The sequence below is a fragment of the Symphodus melops genome (genome assembly GCF_947650265.1).
Source record: "Symphodus melops genome assembly, chromosome: 9".
NCBI lineage: Eukaryota > Metazoa > Chordata > Actinopteri > Labriformes > Labridae > Symphodus > Symphodus melops.
This window is the reverse complement of record NC_136699.1, coordinates 20702688-20723942: the sequence shown is the minus strand read 5'-3', so window position 1 is coordinate 20723942 and position 21255 is coordinate 20702688. Positions and strand designations below refer to the sequence as shown.

Here is a 21255-nt window from a genome sequence, read left to right as displayed (position 1 = left end):
TTCTCACATCAGCTCACTTGGACTTGCTGCAGAAAAATGGGTGGGTCTAGTCGGAGAAAAGTCTGAGTGGAAAATGTGCATGTTTGCGTTTACATGTACAGCTCTTTCTGAAAATATCAGGAGTTTTTCAGGAATTTCCTGCAAATGTGAAAGCCCAAAAAAAGTTAAAATATCTTTGGTAACTTTTGGCAATAACCCCTTCTCCAGATTCAGCCACATGAGTCTTTAAAACAAAATCTAAATATGTAAAATTATTTGAACCCAGGTTTAAGTGAATGGTTTCAGGAATTGGTCTTGAAATCATCTTTAATAGTGTGTTTTTTGTCACTTTGGACTCACGTCGACCATTGGAATCTCCTCAGGACCAGGTCCAGGGTGGTTAGGTCCATTTGCCAGCATGCGGTTGGGTTGCTCCACACACTGATTCTGGTGTGGGTGGCTGTGCATCTTCTTCCTCTTTTTCCTAGAGACACAGTGGTGAAGGAACAATAAAACATCTGCAATGTTGCAAGAATTGAAACATTGACATTTGTTGTACTATTTCCTTCTTTTCGCCAACATTACATTTTAAACTGAGCATTTCCTTTTGCCCGGTGCGCTCCTTTTGCAAAGGCATTTATGTCAGATCACACACAGCGCTGGTGTGCAATGTTCCTATTGGTGCGCCTGAGCGCAGTGCCACAGCTTTTACCTCTTGCGCAATGTATGGCAATACATTCAATAAATCTATCTATCTATCTATCTATCTATCTATCTATCTATCTATCTATCTATCTATCTATCTATCTATCTACAGTGCCTTGCGAAAGTATTCGGCCCCCTTGAACTTTTCGACCTTTTGCCACATTTCAGGCATCAAACATAAAGATATAAAACTTTAATTTTTTGTGAAGAATCAACAACAAGTTGGACACAATCATGAAGTGGAACAAAATTTATTGGATATTTCAAACTGTATTAACAAATAAAGAACTGAAAATTATTCAGCCCCTTTACTTTCAGTGCAGCAAACTCTCCAAAAGTTCAGTGAGGATCTCTGAACGATCCAATGTTGACCTAAATGACTAATGATGATAAATAGAATCCACCTGTGTGTAATCAAGTCTCCGTATAAATGCACCTGCTCTGTGATAGTCTCAGAGGTCAGTTTAAAGCGCAGAGAGCATCATGAAGAACAAGAAACACACCAGGCAGGTCTGAGATACTGTTGTGGAGAAGTTTAAAGCCGGATTTGGATACAAAAAGATTTCCCAAGCTTTAAACATCCCAAGGAGCACTGTGCAAGTGATAATATTGAAATGGAAGGAGCATCACACCACTGCAAATCTACAAAGACCCGGCCGTCCCTCTAAACTTTCAGCTCATACAAGGAGAAAACTGATCAGAGATGCTGCCAAGAGGCCCATGATCACTCTGGATGAACTGCAGAAATGTACAGCTGCGGTGGGAGACTCTGTCCCCAGGACAACAATCAGTCGTATACTGCACAACTCTGGCCTTTATGGAAGAGTGGCAAGAAGAAAGCCATTTTTTAAAGACACCCATAAAAAGTGTCGTTTAAAGTTTGCCCCAGGCCACCTGGGACACACACCAAACATGTGGAAGAAGGTGCTCTGGTCAGACGAAACCAAAATTTAACTTTTTGGCAACAATGCAAAACGTTTGGCGTAAACGCAACACAGCTCATCACCATGAACACACCATCCCCACTGTCAAACATGGTGGTGGCAGCATCATGGTTTGGGCCTGCTTTTCTTCAGCAGGGTCAGGGAAGCTGGTTAAAATTGATGGGAAGATGGATGGAGCCAAATACAGGACCATTCTGGAAGAAAACCTGATGGAGTCTGCAAAAGACCTGAGACTGGGACGGAGATTTGTCTTCCAACAAGACAATGATCCAAAACATAAAGCAAAATCTACAATGGAGTGGTTCACAAATAAACATATCCAGGTGTTAGAATGGCCAAGTCAAAGTCCAGACCTGAATCCTATCGAGAATCTGTGTTAAAAAACTGAAAACTGCTGTTCACAAACGCTGTCCATCCAACGTCACTGAGCTCGAGCTGTTTTGCAAGGAGGAATGGGCAAATATTCCAGTCTCTCAATGTGCAAAACTGATAGAGACATACCCAAGCAACTTACAGCAGTAATCGCAGCAAAAGGTGGCGCGACAAAGTATTAACTTAAGGGGGCTGAATAATTTTGCACGCCCAATTTTTCAGTTTTTTATTTGTTAAAATTTTTTGAAATATCCAATAAATTTCGTTTCACTTCATGATTGTGTCCCACTTGTTGTTGATTCTTCACAAAAAATTACAGTTTTATATCTTTATGTTTGAAGCCTGAAATGTGGCAAAAGGTCGAAAAGTTCAAGGGGGCCGAATACTTTTGCAAGGCACTGTATCTATCTATCTATCTGCTTTCCGTCCAAACTCTGTGATGTAAACCAGTAGAACACGCAAAAGCCTGACTGAAATACTACCGCCTCCACAAACTTTGCACCTGTTATCAATCACGCACATTTTCTAAGTAGATCACCCGCAAAACGCCCACAAACCACACGTGCAATCTTTTGGAGTGAACACGCAATTTTTTACTCTTTAATTGGGATCTTAGTAAATCAGGCCCACTGTTAACCCACTGTAAACAACATTTTCTTTTCCTTTTCATGCGGCCCTACAAAGCTGTGTAATCTTTAAAATTTCAACCGGACACTCTAGCTGCGGTCAGTCTTTCTTTGCAATCAGGAGAAACTGATCAAATAATTGGTCACATGACTCTCTCCTTGACTGCAAGTTGATGGTTTCCAGCAACTCATCAAAGCTCCTTGTTAAGCAGTTATCTAAATTCCCCAGATGATAAATTTGTGAAAGGATACACTTGAATTCAAATCAATTTCCCCCAAAAGCAACAATTAGTAAAATATATATTTTTTCATTCAATTTTTGTCAAACTATTGCTGTAATTCAGATTACATAATTTACATAAGCAAAACTACATTTCTGTTGGGCAGTGGGCCCATCAGAGAATAAACCTTCATAGAGGCAAATAAGGTGGTGAACAAACACATCTGGAATGACCTACACAAACACAACAATTTCAAAACGGTTTAATTGTTACCCTTAGTAACACTAATTTATGAAACACCTTGTGTTTCTGTGTCTTTAAGGAGGTTTTTAACTATTTATTAACACCAACAGTCCCCCGAGTGCCCGTTCCCCTCGTAGCGTCCCCCAGAGGAAGCTGCGCCCGCCACCTAACCTAACCCTGCATGCATTAGCTTAATTTGAAGTTGGAAGCATTTAATAAACGATGAGTCAGTAAACCTTCCTTCAAAGACTCTTACTTGGTTTTGCAGTATGCCACCACACAAACAATGCCGACCACCAGTAACGCCACACAAATGCCAGTAATCGTCAGCACACGTTTTTGGTAGAGCTCCTCAGCCTCTGTTGAAAGAAACATCCACATGCAAGCGCACACACACACACACACACACACACACACGGTCGCATGCAGGCACACATTCATTTATTACACAGAAAATAACACATCAGACAAGAATAGATATACACACAAACACACAAACAAGCACTACTCCATTGATGGTTACTATAGAAACATACATTATTTCTTATTACCCTGGGCTATAAAACACACTTTTCCTATCATGCCTTAGCGTTAAATGAATTAACGGTGAAACAGGAGTTGTTGTACAGTCTTGTAAATATGTTGATAAAAAGCAGAGTGTTAACCTACATGCAGACAAAGACTTTATACGCCATGTTTTTACAATGGTGATGGGGATGTGATGCTACGGATGGTGATGGAGGGAGTATGAAAGCATTCCTGTATGAACGTGAGCAACAAAAAATAGGTCATCAATATGAAACATTGAATTAAGCATTTTCTGTTCTAACTGTTAACAACACAATGGCCGGGAAGTCAATTCATGAAGCTCACCAAAACATGTATGCATATATTTTTTGTATATTTTTACCTTAATTAGAAAGGATAAGACATTTCCCTTCCCATATATAAATGGGTGAAGTTGTTTATTCAGGTTTGATCAGCAGGAGCCTGCCTATACACTTGTTTCAGGTCTTATGCTCTTTCTTCTAAGAACTTATTACAATAGTTGTCAAACTATGCAGTCAAGTCTCTTTCCTGTGTCACCTCATGAACAAGACAATAACATTTGAAGGAGATACTGTAGTTTGATTGCTTTTATTTGCCTTTTTATTTGCTTGCACACATAATGATGTGCCTCCCATTCCTTAAGAACACTTCTACGTGTCTACAGCAATGCAAGATATCAAACCACAAGAAGTATAGCACATAATGTGAAATCGAGTAAACACCAGAGCATTGACCAGAGGGGACTGCAACATTCAAAGGCGCAGAACTAAATTTGGCCAAATGGTGGGGTCTATCAGAGGCACACAGACATGGAACAGGCTACAAGCCCATGTCCGAAACTGTGACACCTATTCAACATTTAAAACCGCACTGAAACAATGGTTGAAAACTAACCAGACATGCACGTACAGTTAGATTATCCGCTCCTTTCCTTGAATCTTAAAGTCTTCATATTAACAACTATATGTTACTTGTATGGTCTACTTGTAATGGGTGATGTCTTGTGAATTATGTACTCTTTTGTATCTGTCTTGTTGAATGTTTGCTATACCTGCCTTTGGACTACGGATGAAAATTTGCTATTGTGCTAACTCCGGCATTTTTAACATTTCTGCTTTATGCTGACATGTTGATGAATATGCATTGTCAAATAAATAAATAAATCAAATGAAATGAATTTACGTTTAACTCAAGGTTCTCAAAGGTTCACAGTGGTTCATGTGTAAATAAACAATTGCAAGTCACTGTAATATGGTAAAACTGATTAATAGGGACCTAGTTTAGTTTGAAAAGGAGCTGAAATATATTTCAGTTCACACTAATATCTGTATGAACTTACTTTAGTAAAGTTCTTGCCACTTGTAACTGTTCCATCCACAGCCTGGTCTGTGTTTGACTTGTTAGTTATGGATATTATAATTTGTCAAAATCATTTCATTAATCCTCAAATGTTAATATCTGCAAATATGTTCAAATGTCCACTATCAGGAATAAAATGTAAATGTTGAATATTCTGACCTGTCAAAATGACTAAATCATATCATGACAAAAGCAATCACTCACAACAGCATCATGGATTTGTAGACTGCGAGTAATACAATGCTAAAATTTTATTATAGAAATATTGAAAGCCAATTTAAATGTAGGTCATGGTGAACTATCTTTCTTCAGGTCTGGGCCTGTTGTGTTGTTACAATCTGCGTCAGAACAGCGAGCGCCACAACACAATGACAGAGGGAGCAACAAACAGTTGCACAACATAGGAACGGAGGGAGGGAACAAAAGGAGGAAAAAGCAAAGTGATGAGCAAGAAGTATCATGAGTTACTACATTGACTAGAGTGGGGAGGTGGGCTAGGGTTCGGGGGTGAGAGGGCAGTAAGCCTATGTCCAGGAGAGAGACCCTGACACTTAGTCCCCCAACACCAAAGATTGACCTGACTATTATGAAATAAAACTGGATTGTAAGTAATTATCCTCTAATGAATATTGTTCATTAATTCCGTTGTTTTGTCTCATACAAACAATGACATCTATGAGCGATCACCAATGAAGGTTCTCAGTGGGGTTCTAAATACGGGCCTCTGGAGGGATTACAAAAAACCTGGCTTGGCTTTGTGAGTGTGTCACAGGGCTCTGATAAAGAATGGGTAAAGAAAATGGGAAGACAATATCACTGACAGAATTGGACTCACAGCAATCTTGAACATTTGAAGAATAAGGACTGATTACATGACAAGGTCTCTGACTTCTTTTCACAATAATTTGCAAAAACGTTTGGCGCTTCCTTGTTTTTGTTTGACTGTTTGGCTGTTTAAGATGCTTTGCACAACGCCAAAGCCCAGAGGAAGTAGCAGATACTTGAGAATGAGATCTTTGATTTCGTATCCGAATAAACACAACATTGTTTGGTCCATTGTGTTGTGTTTTTTAAAATAATCCCTGCACTTTCATTGATATGTATGTCAAGCTGTCATTTTATCTGTCTCCGGTGAAAAAGTTAAAAAGATTGTGAAAGACTGCATGCAGAGATGTGTAACATGTCTTAAAAGCTGAACTGTGGGCAGGAAAAAAGAGGGACAGGTTGAGGGAGACCCAGTTGTTGATTTTCGAAAGAAGATGGTACATTAATGTGTGACTGTGAGAGGATCTTGGCAAACCAAGTTTAAGCACAGCAAAATGAATATTAATGATCCATACCCATAAATTCAATTCTGAGAAGCTCTGCCAGCGCAGATGGTAAAAGGAAAGAGACAGATAGGGTCAGGAGTAATGTCCACTTTGTAGCAGATATTTATTTTCATGTCCTGTATACACAGAACCAGGAAATGAGTTAATTAGTGCTTCCAGGCATGGTGATTGAAATGTATATTGTCCAGTAACAGGCAAACAACTCAGACAGCCTCAGCTCTGTAACCCCCAGAAATGACAGGACAAAATAGGATACATGCAAAAATCCAAAGCAAAGGGATACAATGACAAAAAAAAAGTAGAAAGAACAAGAAGCCAACAGGCAGGAAATTGCATGCAGAGACAGACGGACAAAGACAGCAAGACAAGAAGCCACATCACTTACTGCTATATTTACTAGACCTCATTTCTGGAGTAACAACATTGGACAGAAATATAAAACAAAATGAAGAAAAAGAAGACACATGAAAAAGCATAATAAAACAAAAGATACAAAGCAGTGGGTTACTCTCCAACATAAAAACACAATGAGGCCACGGCCCTGGTATAAGTGCTGTAACTCATTTGACTAATGGTAATTGTGTGCCTTTGTATTGATTATAGAATACCTCTTGTATAAAGCACCCCCCCCCCCCCAACTGCTTTATATCACTTTTTTAACCTTTCATATGATTTTAACAACATCATCTGAGCATGGCATGCACTACTATCCATATAGAGAGAAGCCCCGTGGGTTCCTTCAACTTATTGGAGGAGCATCACAATGCCAAATAAACAGACAACATTACACTGACATATTTAGGCGAATAGTTTTTATACATTTTGTTTAGTTTAACAACGTGAAGCCATTAAACAAAAACAAAAAAAATAGTATAGGACATCACTATTTATTTTTGGTAATCCTTGTCATTATGCAGTTTGGAAAGATCAAGAAAAAAAAATAGCAATGCAAGACCACATGGCATTGAACGAAGGTGATCAACAATATAAGGAGTTATATTTCATACCTTCTCTAATTCCCTATGACTGCTTGGTCAGTAAAAGAAGCCTGCTCAAACCAGCAGCAGCAAGAGAGGACTCAAAGGAAGTTTATGTGCACAGCAGCGTTTTTTCATGCACCAACAAAAACTTGCTTTAGATGTTTTAGTGCCCAAGCAATACAATAGAGTGACAATAAATAGCATCCTTGTGCAAAACTTTGGGAAACCTGTATAATTTGGTTTCGCCTCGTGTTGGATGAGGAGATAGATAGCACTGTCTTGCTGTACAGTAAACATGAAACCAGAGCCAGGAGTTGATTAGCTTAGTAAGCATTAGGACAGGACATGGGGGTGACAAAATGTAATTAATAAGAAAAACAGCACCTGTAGTTTTTATGTTACTATGACACCCTGAACCTGAGTTTTGCTCTAACTCACAATAAATCTATAATTGAACAAAATAGATAAGGAGTTTCAATCAGAGGTGATTTTTAGCTGCTGGCAGATCAATTGTGTTCTCTATTTCAGTTTTTTTCAGTCCTGCAGCTAAACCAAGCTAAGTGTTACCTGAAAAATTGATTACCCAGTGTGGTGGAGAAGGAGCAAAACATATGGCACCACCTTGACTATATTGGAAATCTACACTTAACGGTTGAAGTAGCATTTGGCCCATCATTTTGACAGATTTTATTAAATGGTCCATGGATGTAAAGAGTAAAACAGCACTCAATGCTGAATTTCATTGACATTAATGAATCTGTGTTAGAAGAAATATCATAAAGGCAACTTATCTGAAACACGAGGCCCAAAGTGATTGGGGCGTGTCTGACTATATTTTGTTCGCAAAATCTGGGCTTTAAATTAAGCACCTTGTGCAAAGGAGTTGGATAACGTTGCTTGATTATACATGGGTGTGTATTGAGCTTAGCATGAATCAAACCAATCAGAGTGACAGTTGTCATTCCCTTTAAGAGACAGGTGCACAGGCAGGCTAGTGTGTTGCAAGAGACAGCTATAAGGTGAATTTTGGTCTATTTTCCTGGATAGCTCATGTAACTTCTCTCCTTTTATTGTGCCTCTGAACACACAGAACACACACAGGACACTGTATGAAATATGTTTCTGGCAGATTGAACATCAGAAATGATCAGTGCTTTCCAGAATTACTAGAGAAGCAGTGAACATTAGCATTTCTGCATTAGGCAACTAAAGTGTATCCTCATTTACTATTGAAATCTCATGCCACGCTGCTAGATTGGACTGGATCTTATTTAAACTAATGTTCGGTGTGCTCAACACAACTTGGTGTCTGTGTCAGCTAGAGTTTCTGACCCTGTGTGGCTTGCAGGATTCTCCCCGAGGTGTAGCAGGCATCTAAGAGGCTGACATCACCAGACTAACCTCAAGGAAAAAAATGTAGCCCAAACATGAAGAGGGTCAAGGAGAACATTGGGTTACCATTTCTTTGTAACATTAATATGTAATCTTGAATGTATTAGTAAATGCAGTAGGACATCTGAGTTGAGAATATGATCGTATCCCCAAGATACGTGCCACCTGTGCGCCTGACAACACCTCATTTGAAGACCAACACACATGGGCACTAACAGGAGCGCAAGTTCTTAGCTTTTATTTCTTCCTTTTGTTAAACATTCTTTCCGTACCTTTATAGGAGAGGACAGTGTTGAAATTATTGGGCAGGAGAGAGTAGGGAACGACATGCCGGGAAGGAGCCACAGGCTCTAAAGAAACCTGGACCACACACTGTAAACGGGGCGGGAAAAATTAACCACTCGGCCCACCTTGGATATTTTCTTTTTACATGCTGGTGAAAAAATGACAACTGGGTTTGATGGAACGGTAAATTCACTTGCGCTGGACTGCCAGATGCTTGGCACCTAAAAAGGCATTCATTGTTCATCTTAAACTTTAATTGTTGAATCTCTGAAACATCTGAATCAAAAAACGATTTTCTCATGTCTATAAGAGAGTCACAGCTTGAAGTAGTCAGTAGTCTTCACTGTCAGAAATCGATGCATCAATGGACCATCAACTAAGACAAGTGTACCAATAAAAGCTAATAAGTTAAACCTCTGTATTGTTTATTGTGGTTATGTTCCGTCTCCTCTGTTTCTTTCAGATTGTCTGTACAGATTGTATGTACAGTTCACTGTATGGTAAGTGGAATTTAGAAACGTAAGAGTATATTCATACCTTTTTAATTGTGGTGCCTTTTTAACAGCTAAATTATGTGTGACCAAATGAGCACCAAAGAGGAACAAGGGGAGACAGTGAGAGGAAAGGGGAGGGAGGACACAGAGGCATGCAAACTCACACAAAACTTAATTTAGCATGAAACATATTAGCAGGTTTATAAACAAACACACGAAGAACACTCCCTCAATGCAATCCCTCCAAAGTCGCATGCATCATCTCAGTGAGAAGGAGACAGACAAGAACAAATGGACATACTGTAGAAACCGGCCATTACGGAGTTTTGACAGCGGTCCCCCGAATAGTCATTGGGACACCTGATGGAGGGAAAACAAGACACAAAAGGAGGAAAAGGAGGTTGGGTTAAAGATACAGTGAGAGGAGAAGAAGGGAAGAACACAAAGACAGATAGAAAATGGAGAGAAGAGAAAAGGAGGGAGAAATAAGAGAGCAAAGAGATGAGGGATTAGAAACAGCACAATTAACCAAATCACAGAAAGAGAGAGATGACCTGCATGTGAACTCAGTTACCACTTTGAAATCACTACTACATTTCAGTCAGACAGCTTACATTTGTATTTGTTTAAAACATCTATTGCAGCAGCAGAAAACCGTTTGTGGCGTCTAAGCACCAACCTAAACACCCTTCACAGTTTCATTTTACATGCAGAAATGTTAAGAGTGAAGGGGTAATATCTGAAATCTCCCAGTACTGGTGCAGGTCAGAGCTAGCAATTTAAGAGCAGAGAAAGAAATAGACAGCTAATTGGAAGTAGGTGTATTCAGGTCATTGTGGATAATGATGCATGTCAAGTGTAGAAATCAGTGCAGCTTGAACTGACTACCTGAACGAACTCGCAGGAGTCTCCTCGTTTAAGACATCCTTAGAGTCGTCAGTGTTCTCGTATACGTCAGTGTTTTCGTATGATGTTAGCGCAGGAATTAGGGGAGGTTAACAGATACATTCTAGCCTTCAACCCATCTAACACACAAACTAAGATTGACACAGACACATATTAACATTACTTGTTACTTCCTGACCAATATCATGATGACTTAAGATGACAAAGTAGCAGTAATAATACAGCTGCAGAATGTTTTATTTCTGAGCTTTTCAGCTGAAAGAGGCTAAACAAACCGTCATATTATATATTCACAACTCTAAATCTAACAACAGAACATTGCTTAACAATACTATCAAATTGATACTTATGCATGTGGTAGTTATGAAGGCCTTTGTTGTTATTACTTGATACGTCCATTGCGTTATTCATTCTCAACTTGTCATTGAAAAGAAACTTTCTTAAGAGAGTACTTCAGATGTCATGAAATCAGAGCTATGATGGGTGTTACTGTCATTGCTTTTACCCATATATTTCGTATTTTTAGTGATGTCACTTCAGCCTAATCCGCAGTCTAATTATGGCATGGTTTAGATAATCTTGTGCAGCTGCACTGCACATTCTTCTGTTGAAATATCACAATAATTGAATAACAGTTTTTGGATATCATGGGTGTGGTCCTGCGAAATGATAACAGAATCTCTGTGGCTCTTAAAACCCCACTGTGTTACAGGAATTTAGTTAATCTCAAATCATATATAATTTACAAACATTGTCCATAAAACTACCTGGGTATCCTCCTTCTTACCACTAAAGAGACAGCTTGCATTTTGAACAATTACAGCAAATATCCTCCAAAAGCCAACTCAGCAATTTCCCATAGATTTAAAAATAGAGCACCTAGGGAGAGGTTGAAAACCCTTAAAGCAGAAGAAACCCTATGTGAGCAGAGAATTCACTGTATACCACTTCTTTTGCCCCTCTTCTCTTTTCTTATCTTCTTCACAGCCTTTTTTATCTGCCAATTTTTGCTTTCCTTTTTTTACAATCTGTACTGTTATTTCAGCCATAAGACCAAACAGAAGAGAACAAAACAGTCTCTGTTTCCCAGAGCTTGTAATTGAATTTGTTCTGAGCTTTACAACGGCTGTTAAAACTTAAAAGACAAAGCAAAGACATTCATGAACAATATGATCAGGCATCAATGCTAACCTTAACATATGGTATTGGAATTGTGCATTTCCAAACAATTGCCGGAAAAAAACATGGGCTAAGCGTTTTAAAGACTGGATGGTACCAACAAGGCTTAAATTAATAACAATTTGCAACTCTACTCTTAGGTTGAAAGGACTAAGATGTTATCTGCCGGTAGCTAGCCAGAGGTTTTAGTGAGAATACAACGTATTTTAAGGAGTCAAACTTAATATGTACAAGCATTAACCTAACTTTTTGGTTCATGGATTTTTTCAGTTTGGTTGGTTGGGCAGGCCATCCTCATCAACAGTCCAGAGAACCTAAGAGAGCTCAGGAGCTCAGGAGTATTGCACACTGCTGACACAGGAGCAGGAGCAGTTTTCAGTGTCTTGACTGAAGATGCTTTCACATGCGACTGTTTGAACCGTCTACCACGTGTGACAAACAAAAGCAACAGTTTTTTCTATTGAATTATTATTACGTTACTTGAAATTAGTTATTTCCTCTATTTCTTTTAGAACAGCACCTACTAAAGGTAAGACAAACATTTTTCCACAGCACAAAGCTTCAATGATTTTTTTTAAAGACAGTGGATAGTGTAGAAAACTAGGGAGAGAGAGTGGGGAATGACATGCAGAACACAAAAAATGTGCAGGGAGACCCTATAACCTCCGTAAATCACCTTTATCTTATAAATATTAGATTATCAAACCTTGAAGGGGGCACTTTATCCTTCTCTTTTTTTGGTTTCAGAAACTTCAGTATTGATCATGTCTTGCTTTGATTTTCTCTTGTTTTTTTTAAATTTTTTATTCCCAGAGAGATGATTCCTCTTCATTGTTCTTTGGTGTCTTTGACAAACTTTAGTTTTCACAGGAAAATGCAGTTGGCTAGGAGCCTCTTCAGGCATCACACATTTAGAGCCACTGCTTTGCCTTTGAGAAGACCAAGAACTTCCTCTGTCAGGCCCAACCTGTTTACGTATTATTACTACATACCTCTAAATGTGTTCAAAGGGGGTGAGTCTGCGTCGAACGTACTGTAAATGTACTTGTGAGATCCAGAATTTCAAAACTGGAAACAGTAGAGTAATTACAAGGCAGACATTGTTGGGAGGATGTAAATTGGATTATTTCTTATTTTTTTGAATGAGAATAAATAAGTCATGGAAGTTTGAGGTTGATGTTGACAGAGCATATGAACACATCACAACACCACGTGTGACAGCTACATTAACACAAATCTCAGACCAAACACAGCACATGGAACAGAGGGAAATTCAGTATTTTGTAAAAGTCGCAAGACAGCTGATGAGGAAAGTGTAATGAAAGATAAGGAGAGAGATCACATGTTTAGCAGCTCCGAAAGGAGACATCTTCGACCAGAAATATAATACTGTGGAGTGCAGTAATCGAGGAGACAAATGACGGAGATGCGTCAAATCACTTTACTCTGCACTTTTACTGAATCAATCAAAACTCTCCAGGGAGAGAGGTCAAAACGTCACGCCACGTTAAACCGGACACTCTCTAAGGGACTGTACCTTTAAGGACAGAGGGATAACCCCTCTGTCCTTAAAGGTACAGTCCATTGGCGAACGTCTCTTAAACTTAATTCTGGGTCACTACAATACCGTACTTGTGTTTCTCCACAGAATTAGTTTTATAAAAACTGTTTTTTTATACCTGTTTTGAGTGTATTAACATATTTACATTACATTTACATAGTGTTTACATGTCTCCTTCCCTTGAATACAAGGGGTTGTTTTAGTTATGGCCTAAAGAAAAGAAGAATAACATACTCATTGCTTAAGTGAACGTCAAGTAAGCGTTTTAGATCACAGTCATTCATGTCAATTTACATGCAATGTGACGTACGGGCTAACTAAAGCGTGCTTACATTAGCCTGCTAACCCAACAATTTCGTCTGCCACTTGATCTTAATGGTATTTAATTATGCATTTCAATTTATAACGCTTTACTGTGACTGCGAGGAGAAGAGGGGTGGGCGACATCTACCAATCTAGTACATCTATCAAAACGCCATACATTTTTCCTCTAATAAAGAACGTTTTACTACTGTGATCACAGAAAAATATATAAACAAGCCTTAGAGACAGTGAGTGGCTCTACAGGATGCAGGTGAATGTATGTGAAGAGGCAACAACCAGGGAACAGAAGATACGGGGAAGCAGTGACCAGCAACATTGTGTCTTGAAAAAATTAGGCAAACAGAAAGAGGGGGGGGGGGGGGGACAGTGGGAGCAACAACACAGTGATAAGAGAGGGAAAGAGCAACCCACTTACTTGCAGGACAGCTGGTTAATACCATGTATGAAGTAACAGTCTCCTCCATTCACACAGTAAGCCTTCTCTGAATCGTTGCAGCGCCTTGCATGACTCACACCTGGGGACGGGCTGGTTGTGGTCACTACCAGGAGGACAGTTGGACAAGACACTAGTACAACATATTTTGTAAACACAAATAACATTTTGTGGCAGCTATAAAATATATTATCAAACTACATTGTCACATAATTTTTAGAAAACTTGAATAAATTTAAAGGAGCTCAGTCTGACAAATGTATCTGAAGAGACAAATGCTGATACAAAGTTTGACAACAATGGCAAACATTATTTCTATTGAGACTGCCTACTCCAGGTGTCTATGACATTCCACCTTGTCATGCATGTGCCAGCATCAGAGGTAGTATCAGAGGCATTACAGGATCATGTGTATAACAGCAGAGTCAACAGTGGAGAATATAGCTGTGTGTACATGTCTGTGTGTATGTGTTTATGGAGCTCCCACTGTTTGTTTACATGTCACACTTCCACAATGCTATTAACACAATGTGATATCACAATCACAAATAATACGCCATTGCAAAATCAATCTGAATCTACAAAGAAGTAATGACGGCAGAGCTGCAACACGGGAGGCTATTAATAAAACAAAAATATTCACGCTAAGCTGGACATACAATACAATACAGTTTAACCAAAATCGACAATGTGAGTCGGTGACTCCTTTAACACTTTCCTGCGTCTTTGTTTTTACAGTTTTTTCTCTATTGCACATGTACTTGTCTGTGAAACATTCAGCAACACATTGCACTTGTTATAATTACTCGTGCTTGTAGCAATATAGTCACCCCAGGGTGACTAAATAGGCTTTTAAAATGTGTCTATTCTATCATAATTGTTTGGTCTGAGTTAAAAGTAAATTACAATGTGTTTTGCAAATGATTATCTGAAGACAGCAAACAGAAAAATAACTGTTTCTGTTTTTGTTCAAGTACTTTTTGATCAAATGTATTGGCAGCTGAACAGTTGCTTTCTGCTAATTTAAAGAAATGGACAGAAAACTACAGTGATATGTTTTTGAAGTTTCAGTAAATAACATTTAAGGTTTTCTCAGGACAGAGGAAAACAGCAATTCATGAAAAATACAATTAGAAAAGAAAGCCTGAAGAACAAAGCACATTTAAATTAGAATTGGTATGCTAAACGGTAAAAGATAGATGGATAGAAACTGACACACAGCAAGACAAAGACTGTGTTGTTGCTTACAGATCTGTACACTGATTATACTCGTGATGTTTTCTTGTCCTAATGAGTTTTCAGCCACACAGGTGTAGTTGCCAGAGTCTTCTGTACGGACACGACCAATTTGCACCTTTGAGTTTTTTCTTCAGGAAAGGAGAAAGAGAGGCAGAGACAAGAGAGGAACAGCGGGGAGTAATAAGACAATGTCAGCTGATCATAATCTTAAAGCAAGACTGTGACTGAATCTCGTGGTTTCTTGGCAAAATGCTTATGTCCATGTACATCCAGAAAAAAAGGGTTGTCCCCAGTTGGTCATCTAACAGTGAATGGGCAGGTGTATATGAGTACAGAACAATTGTTTGATCTAACTTTTTAAGTACGACATAGTGTATGCAACTACCAGCCACTGGGAAGGCAGATTTTGGATCAAGATGAAGTTTCTCATTTTCAATCATTCATAGTTCAATACCAGGAGTATGCTGGCTGGAAGGAGTAAAAGCTTCGGCTGATATATGTCTGGATGTGGAGGAATTTCAGTCTTTTTTTCATAAATTGTGCACTGGAAAAATAAAGAAAAACAGTAAAGTTCTATATAACGCTTGGACATACTATAGCAATTATAATACACCAGTTATTCTTTGCAAGATGAAACTCATGCTATAAATGTTTTGATTAATCATATGCATTCATGATAAATGTAAACATGTATACAATAATTTGTTTTTAAAATTGTAATTTCTTCAAGGATTGGGGTTGTAAATTAGCTATCAATCTAAATATACACAAAACATGACACATCGTCCATAAAACTTTCAGTGTTTCGCTGTTCTTGTCCCAAACCTGCACTCTATTGAATTAAACTTACAAATCCATACTCACTTGTTGGTCTTTATTTTAAGATCTCTGCCCTTTTGAAGCTCATGTCCATCTTTGTACCAGCGAAATGAAGGGCTGGGGTTCCCAGATGACTCGCACTTCAAGTACAGCTTGTCCCCTTCCATCAGAGACTGGCCTCGCATCAGCCGGAGCTTAGGGGCAGAGGCTATAAGGAGAAGAAGAACAGAACAGAAGAAATAGAGAAAGAAAATCAAAGATTTAAAGTCAGTAATTAATTGATCTATGTTATTATCAGTGTGTACATCTTCTGTATACCTTTGAGACTTTAAATGTTTGTTTATTATTGTAGAGAAGAAATCTGGACAGTAAATAAGGGTTCAGATGTTGGTTCAAAACATAATGCAGCAATGTTAACAGAGAGACCCTCATAAATTATGAAAATAAAAGATACAACTTGACACACACGTAAAGAGTACAAGTTATCTGTTTATTAATAACATTGGTTTAATTTGACGTTACATTTAACTTCTTTTAAATATGAACAGAAGTTTTTAACTGATGTCGAAGTTAACTTCTTTGCCGACGGATTAGCGGTAAATAGAGTTACATTTTTGACTAACTGTGCCCACTTCTGCCAACTGTTGATGACACTGAGTCTATGATACTCCTTATGTTTCCCACCATTTGTCAGCCCCGCCCTGATTACACTCACCTGCGTTTTATTGTCCTCTGACTGACTATTTGCTTATTTCTCGTGTGTTCTCCTTTATGTTGCCAGTTTATTGTGTATTTCTCTGTGTTACATATTTTCTGGTTTGCTCGTGCTTTTTGGATTTACCGCATATCCAAACCAGACTGTGAATAAACATGGTCATTGTACTCCGCCCCGTTGAAGTCTGCACCTGAGTGTGTCTTCGTGTCTGTCTGTGCCCTAAATACTCCAAAGAGCACCGAAACTTGTTTTGCTCCGCCTCTAAAAATACTCAACGTTCTTCTTTTCAAAAAGAACATATTTGTGATTAAACAGGTGTTGATTAATGGGCTAATGCTAGGTTAGTTTTTAGTTGTCAACTGCTAATGTTTTTATCATGATCAACTTCTAAAAGTAAAGCAGTATTTATTTTTGACTGCATTAATCTCATTGCGACCATACGCAGCATTTAGGTCAGACTTGGGAGAACTAGCCGCTAAAGAGGATGTTCTATGGGATGTTGTGGAGGAAGTGGTTGTACTGGTGAGTTTCGCGCGTGTCGCGTTGCAAAGTTCCACTGCCCACTACTGGCCGGGCGTGAGAACTACATCGTTTTCACTCAGGCAATACCTGCCGTGTAGACGGTGTGTACTTACAATCCGGAGTGCGGTCGTTTCGATGCGTTTCTGTCACAGCGTCTCCGTGTAAACTGGGCCTCAGGGTAGTTACCTAGCAGATTTGAGACTTCTTCCGTAAACGCTAAGTTAATATTCTTCTCCTTCTCGTGATGTAGGCCTACTTCTAACTGGCGCATTACTGCCTCTGGTGGTCGGAGAGTATATTGCAGGCCAACGATCACGGCCCTTACGGCCCACAGATGCAAACATATTATCCCCTCGCGGCCCACAACATTTAAAGCGACTTGTGCATCTGACCATTCACGATAACTAACGATCTGTAAGAAGAGAAATGTGGAGACAATCTGCATTTGGTTTCTATATTGATTTGACTTCGAATAAGTTTCTGCCTTTGTATTTATTTTATTTATTTATTTCTATTTTGTGTTTGTGAAGAAGGTGAACATTGCTTTTAGACATTCTTGTATCATGTTTAGTCGAGAGGCCTTGCTGTTATTTGATGTTGATTCATATGAGATTATTGTAATATAAAACATTATTAATAAAAACAGGGGAAAAAAACTATCAATGACCAAAAAGGGACGCTGATCATGGAAGTTTCTGTTTTAATAATATGCCTTGAACAACGTTCAACAATCTTAAACCCAAAGGAAAACTATGAACGATCAAAGTTAAGAAGCCTGGTATCTTATAGGCTATTCCTTTTATTTTAATTCCAACCTTGTTGTAATAAGGAATATTTCACCATTAAGAATGCTCAGTGGAAAGATTAAAGTAGTTTTACAACATTGCATAATTACGTTGCCTAGTGGAATTGCAGTCGGATTCTCAGAGCAACGTGATCGCCTTTCCCTATGTCCTTATTAACACCTTTCCATAACCTTGTGACATTTTCCCCGGGGGTAAGGTAGCGTGGATAGTGAAAGGGGATAGGATGGAAAAGCCGAATCCACCCTATTTTTGACAGAGCTTGTTCCAAAAATGTGTCAAAGATGAACAGAATAGATCGAGCCGGACAGGAAGACAGACAAGGAAACGCTCAGAGTGTCCTGTGAATTTCAAAATAAAACAAGATATATACAAATATCGTATTTTCCATCACTTTATCAAAATAACGTCGAAACAAGCACCAAATGAACCACAACTCACCCTCAGAAAGACAAAGTAACTTGTTATTGCAGCTTCAATATTTGAGCATATTTAAAGTAGAGACTGTCAGTGAGGACAAAAAAATAAAATAAAATTCAAAGTAAAATGTTCAAATAATCATATTGATTTGAGGTCACATTTCCCAGCCCTAACCTTGCTGTACACTCTGTTTCTGCTTGATGTTTTAAAACCCAAGAAGAAGAAGAAGAAGAAGAAGAAGAAGAAACTGTTGGGGTTCTACATCTGGGACTTAATCCTCCAATGCCAGAAAAACACTTAAAGTACAGAAGGCTGTTATAAAAGGTGATTAAAAAAAAGATAATTTAGAATTTTTTGAATCTCAACTCAATGCCTAAAACTTTTTTTTATAATAATGAGCAAAAGTATATGTTGAGAAGCACCAGAACCTGAACTACAGGGCAAGCTACTGCAAATCATTATATGCACATTCTCTAGTACATAAGGGACATCATTAGGTTTACCAAGTGAGAGTTAGTCTGATGAGGAAGGAGGACGACGTTTAAAAACTAAAAGCCTGCACAACCATCTTCCTCCATGCATAACGTTAGTGCAAGAGACCAGGAAAAACTGAAGTATGCTTGCAAGAAAACAATTACAGCAGATTCACAAACCCCACACATAGTCTATTTCTGCAGCCGCAATTCAAACAGAGACGTTTCCACAGCATTGGGAGTGAGCATAAAGGTGGTATACACAGATATCTATGTGATCATTTATCCATTATTATGTGTGCGTGCGAGTGTGGTTGTGTGTGTGTGTGTTTGCGTGAGCAGGCATGCACACTGTAAATTGCTGATCCAAGCCTTCTGTATCACTGACAGATGGGAGAATTCCTCAGTCAGACCTCAGAGGAGGGGGATGGGGATGGTTGGTAAGTGGTAGGTGAGCCACAAATGTACAGCAGCATTTAATGAATAGCCCGTGACCGGCCCTGCTCCAACAGCCAATCCCACATGACCAGCATTCCCATCAGTCGTACATCAAGAGGTCTTTCTTTCAAGGTCAGCTGATGCTCCCTCTTTTAACTCCTCCCTCTCTCCCTGTGACTCTCTCCCTCTACCCCCCTTCTCTTTCTAGCTAAGTAGACATCAACAAAATTAATCACATTTTTGCTAAGCCTGATTCAATAACAGAGAGTGATATGCAAGCCAAACCAACTTGGTGTGTTCGCACAGTGTTTTTCAAAGAGCGTCCATCCCAGCCATAGATCAATATCCAGCTTGGTACAAATAATTTCCTCAAGGTCTGCCCGTGCCCTTGGTGTCATGATTGATAACAAGCTAACATTAAAGGTTTAAGTGGACTCCATTGCCCAGTCACGTCAATTTATGTTGTACAATATCAGGAAGATCAGTCTTTACCTGTCAGATCATGCGACACAGTTTTTGGTACAGGCTCTTCTGATATCACGCATTGACAATTGCAACTCCCTTAGGCAGGTCTTCCTACATGCACTTCAACCTACCCAAAAGAGGACATGTCACTCTGCTGTTCATTTCCTTCCAGTGGCTCCCAGTTACTGCTCATCAAAGTTAAAACTCCTCTGTTTGCTTACAAACAGCAACAAAAATAGGAACAGGGCCCTAAGTCTCAAACTAGACTCTTCATCTTTGTCGACCAAAGCCCATTTGATCTGCAGTCTCTTTGCACCTTTAAGAAAAACCTAAAGACTCAGCTCTTTCATGAATATCTACTTAATGATGAGGATGATGAGGATAGTTTTATAACTATGATGACATATGGTTAGGATGGGGTTTGATGTTGACACTGCCTGTCAGCACCTGTGTGTCTGATTGGAAGCTGTTCATATGCACTCACTGACATTTTCAATCCTTGCTTGTGTTGTTCATACTCTCTGATGTACGTTGCTTCGAATAAAAGTGTCTGCTGAGTGAATTTTAGAATTATGGCATACAATATATATGGTATGTGTGTGTATTATGTATTGTTAGTCACTGACTTCTTTGTTGTTGCTTGATCTGTTTATCCATACGCTAATAATAATCACTGCATAATTTTACTTATAAAGCATCTTTAAAAACAAGACTTTACAAAGTGGTTTACAGGTAACTCAAAAAGTAAAGAGCAGGTCACAGTCTTGGTCTACCTTCCGTTGGGCCTTTAAATCAAACCAGTGAAGTTAACTCAAATTAGGGTAACACATTTTTTCCATGTCCTTAAGATATTATAGTCCTTAATGATTTTAAAGTCTCACCTCGGACGTGACTACCTAACTTTATGTGGAAGTATATTGGGAGCATTCCCTGACAAGAATTTAGAGTTTAACCGTAAGTGCAACCCAATTTTATTGTCTTTAAACTTTTTGCGTGTATTTCACACAACTTTTTGCGTGTAATTCCCATTTTCCAGCACCGGAATGTATTTTAGTGAGACGTATTAAATGAAATAAGATTCAAAAAGTCATTGTTTAGAAATAATAACAGACTGTTCAGGTAAAAGAGAGACATTGAATGTAATGAATCAATAACGAAAGAGAGAACACTTTCACTCGTATTATCATCTATGGCTGTAGATTATTGGTGGTAAGACAAAAATGAAAAGGAAAAAGAAGAAAAGAAAAAGATGATAATGTTTGAGAACCCCTTTGTTAACAGACAGCGATGGCTCCTTCAGAGGGCCTGATCAGCAGCACGCCTGCACACACGAGCAGGATGTGTGTCAGCTAGTGTCTGTGAGCCAGTAAGAGAGAAACGTGAGAGTACATTCATAAAAATGAACAAAGACACCAGGAGAGGAACAGATCTGTTCATAGTTCCCATCAAAAGAATTCTGACAACTGTATGTGCCATCC

The 21255-nt window shown here is 38.8% G+C and overlaps 1 protein-coding gene across 1 annotated transcript in view; it reads right to left on the bottom strand.

The window, feature by feature from the left end:
- nrg2b (neuregulin 2b) overlaps nucleotides 1–21255 on the bottom strand; it is a 40916-nt gene that overhangs the window by 4485 nt on the left and 15176 nt on the right. The window contains exons 2-7 of the mRNA XM_079351963.1: nucleotides 15987–16149; nucleotides 15132–15250; nucleotides 13866–13989; nucleotides 9782–9840; nucleotides 3347–3449; nucleotides 340–463 (exon numbers count right to left, since the gene is read on the bottom strand). Coding sequence (XP_079208089.1) covers nucleotides 340–463; nucleotides 3347–3449; nucleotides 9782–9840; nucleotides 13866–13989; nucleotides 15132–15250; nucleotides 15987–16149 — 692 coding nt within the window. The remainder of the gene's footprint in view (nucleotides 1–339; nucleotides 464–3346; nucleotides 3450–9781; nucleotides 9841–13865; nucleotides 13990–15131; nucleotides 15251–15986; nucleotides 16150–21255) is intronic.